Here is a 2668-nt window from a genome sequence, read left to right as displayed (position 1 = left end):
ATAGATAGATAGATAGATAGATAGATAGATAGATAGATAGATAGATAGATAGATAGATAGATAGATAGATAGATAGATAGATAGATAGATATTATCATCACTCAGAGGTCCTCTTTAAATAGAGTGAGAACTTCTTGTTGTGAGGAATCATTTGTCCTCTGACTGAGATCTTGAATCGCTCAGTAGAAGCAGCTTTATTCTGAGCTTTTCAAACTTTGCTGTGACAGAACAAACACACTAAGTGTACTAAAGGGAGAACCAGAATAAAAACACTTACTGTCTATCATAACATCTGTTTCTGTGTTTTCTAAGCTTCTGTACCATCTGAATGGGACCTTTAAATTGTATTTGTTAGAAGCAGTGGGAATAAGAGGAATAACATTTACTTTAAAGCATTTTTAGGGGGGATTTCCAAACATGATCGTCTTCATTGTTAGGCAAAAAATACCAAAGGGATACACTTGTATCATTTTTTATTTTTCCCACATTTCCTGTCAAATTAAGACAAATCTTCTAAGAAAACTAATATTAACTCTTACCTCAGCGAATTGGAATATTAGAATATGAAACCATGTTGATTTAAATGGGTTTGCACTGCGCCAGTATTCTCAACAGTTTTTTATTAAGGTGGATTGAGACACTTTTGGACCTAAAATGATGGACAGTGAAACTTTTGTGAATTTCTACCAATTTGGGGGGAGCGTTGTTTGGGTTTTTTTGTTTGTTTGTTTGTTTTGCGTTTACATTTAGATTTGGAGTGAGACGGACAAGTTCTTAAATTCTGTTAGCATATATGTCTGAGCAATGGGCTCCAGTCACAGTGGGCTGAATGTCAAGAGCAAAGGCACAGGAAGAATGGGAGCGCTTTACATGGAAGTGGATATGAGCGAACACTGTGGTCCAATCAGCACCAATCAGGACGGGACCGCCGAAGGATGGAAAGGTAAATAAAATGTGACATGCAGATATCGCAGGACTGAACGTGTCGCACCTCACCCTACTTGACTTCATACTGGATACTTCTCCACCACTGAGGCAATCCCGCCCCACACACTCTCACACACACACAGTCATCTTTTTTTGCTGCTTTTTTCTTGTCTCCCTGCAGCAGATAAAGCTCAGTGTTGTCACGAGGGGTGAAGAAGAGGCCCTAACAGTTGAGCCGCTGCTGTCACTCAGCCTCCTGAGATCAGACCTATGTCAAGGACCGTGTCACACTCACAAACTAATATAAAGGAAGGTGTCGGGGGACTCTGTGGCGTGTGCGCGCAGCATTAGTTGAACAAGTGATAACAACAGTTTTCCGTCTCATGGTGGAAAGATGAAGGACAAGAGGATGGAAGAAAACAAACCCAGGCTGGGCTTTAGGGAACAAAGTGTGTGGAACAAGAGTATAGGACACACACACACACACACACACACTTTTTCAAGATGAGGATTCATGAAAATTCTCGGTTCAGATAAAAAAAGAGCGCAGACACACACACTTTCACGTCACCGCCTAAGCCCTCAGCAGACACATGCGCTGTTACTGCAGCTGACACGCAACCCGGCCAAATATGAGCAATGTCAAGACGAGTTCATACGTACACATGCAGACATCAGGCGGATTTCCTTGAGTTGCTCCACGAAGCAAACTTTGATGTCTTGCCCCTGGGTTGAGACATCCTCTCTGAAGTGTGTGTTTACATTTGTTAATGTGTTTGTGTGCGTGCGTGTCATGCATTGACTCATTGTCGCTGTGTTCTTCACACTGGAGCGCCACATGTATGAAGTTAATCCCCGCTGTCTGACTATATGCATTATTTAATTCTGTCTGTTCAAATTAACACACACACACACAAAGACTCTCTCTCTCTTTCTTACCTTCATTGCTGTTACTTCCCGAGGTGCCCACAGCCTGTAGTGATATAGTCCATAGCAGCATCGCAGCCAGTCCCGGATCTGAAGCCATGGTGTTCTCCCTCACACCCCGCCAGTCTCCCTCTGCCTCTCTCTCCCTCTCTCCTCTCTTACTCCCTCACCCTCACTCTCCCTCTCTGCAACTCACTGCCTCTTCCTCTCTCTCTCTGTGCTCTCTCCTCCTTCTTCTTCTTGTGTCCCAGGGTTGAAGAGAGAGTGAGAGCAGAGCGCTGAGGAGAGATTTTGTGTGTGTGTGTGAAGGCTGTGAGCTCATTGGGTTGGAGTTAGAGGCTGCCTCTGTGGCTCTCTTCAATCTGCCAGCTCCCTCATGCACACACACATACATAGATAGAGTTTCGGCAGGAAGAAGGAGGGAGGGAGGGACGGCCGCGTCTGTCAGAACGGTGGCAGCCAATTAGAGCGCGGCATTGGGAGTGAAAGCTCTCTCGGAACACCACACCCTCCCTGTCCTACCTGCCTGGCCAACTCTCACTTTCTGTTTATCTCTCTGGGTCATGAGCTGGCACAGTGCTACACCCCAACTCCTCCCTCTCTCCCTCTCTCTCTCTACCTCTATTTACCCTCATTTGTCATTGGCTCGCCTCTCCCCAACAAACACACACTCTCACCTACCCAGTGGCAAATATCTGACTGATGGGATAAACTGAAAACAGCAGCATGTCTGCAAGGCCCAAGGACAATGATCGGTTATCGATCATCCATATTGCATTCATAAAGCTATTACCTTCACTATGACCAGGTGCAG

General features: G+C 45.0%; 1 protein-coding gene across 4 annotated transcripts in view; it reads right to left on the bottom strand.

The window, feature by feature from the left end:
* The window catches only part of epha8 (eph receptor A8), a 145510-nt gene extending 143505 nt beyond the window's left edge, over window positions 1-2005 (bottom strand). For all 4 annotated transcript variants that reach the window (XM_013909243.1, XM_005726680.1, XM_005726681.1 and 1 more), the window contains exon 1: window positions 1867-2005. In XM_013909243.1, coding sequence (XP_013764697.1) covers window positions 1867-1954 — 88 coding nt within the window. In that variant the 5' untranslated portion in view covers window positions 1955-2005. The remainder of the gene's footprint in view (window positions 1-1866) is intronic.
* Between the last annotated feature and the right edge of the window lie 663 nt (window positions 2006-2668).

This window comes from Pundamilia nyererei, unplaced genomic scaffold (genome assembly GCF_000239375.1).
Source record: "Pundamilia nyererei isolate P.nyererei 1_Seehausen unplaced genomic scaffold, PunNye1.0 scaffold00021, whole genome shotgun sequence".
Taxonomy (NCBI): domain Eukaryota; kingdom Metazoa; phylum Chordata; class Actinopteri; order Cichliformes; family Cichlidae; genus Pundamilia; species Pundamilia nyererei.
Note: the sequence above shows the minus strand (reverse complement) of the source record. Positions and strands in the feature narration are given on the sequence as shown.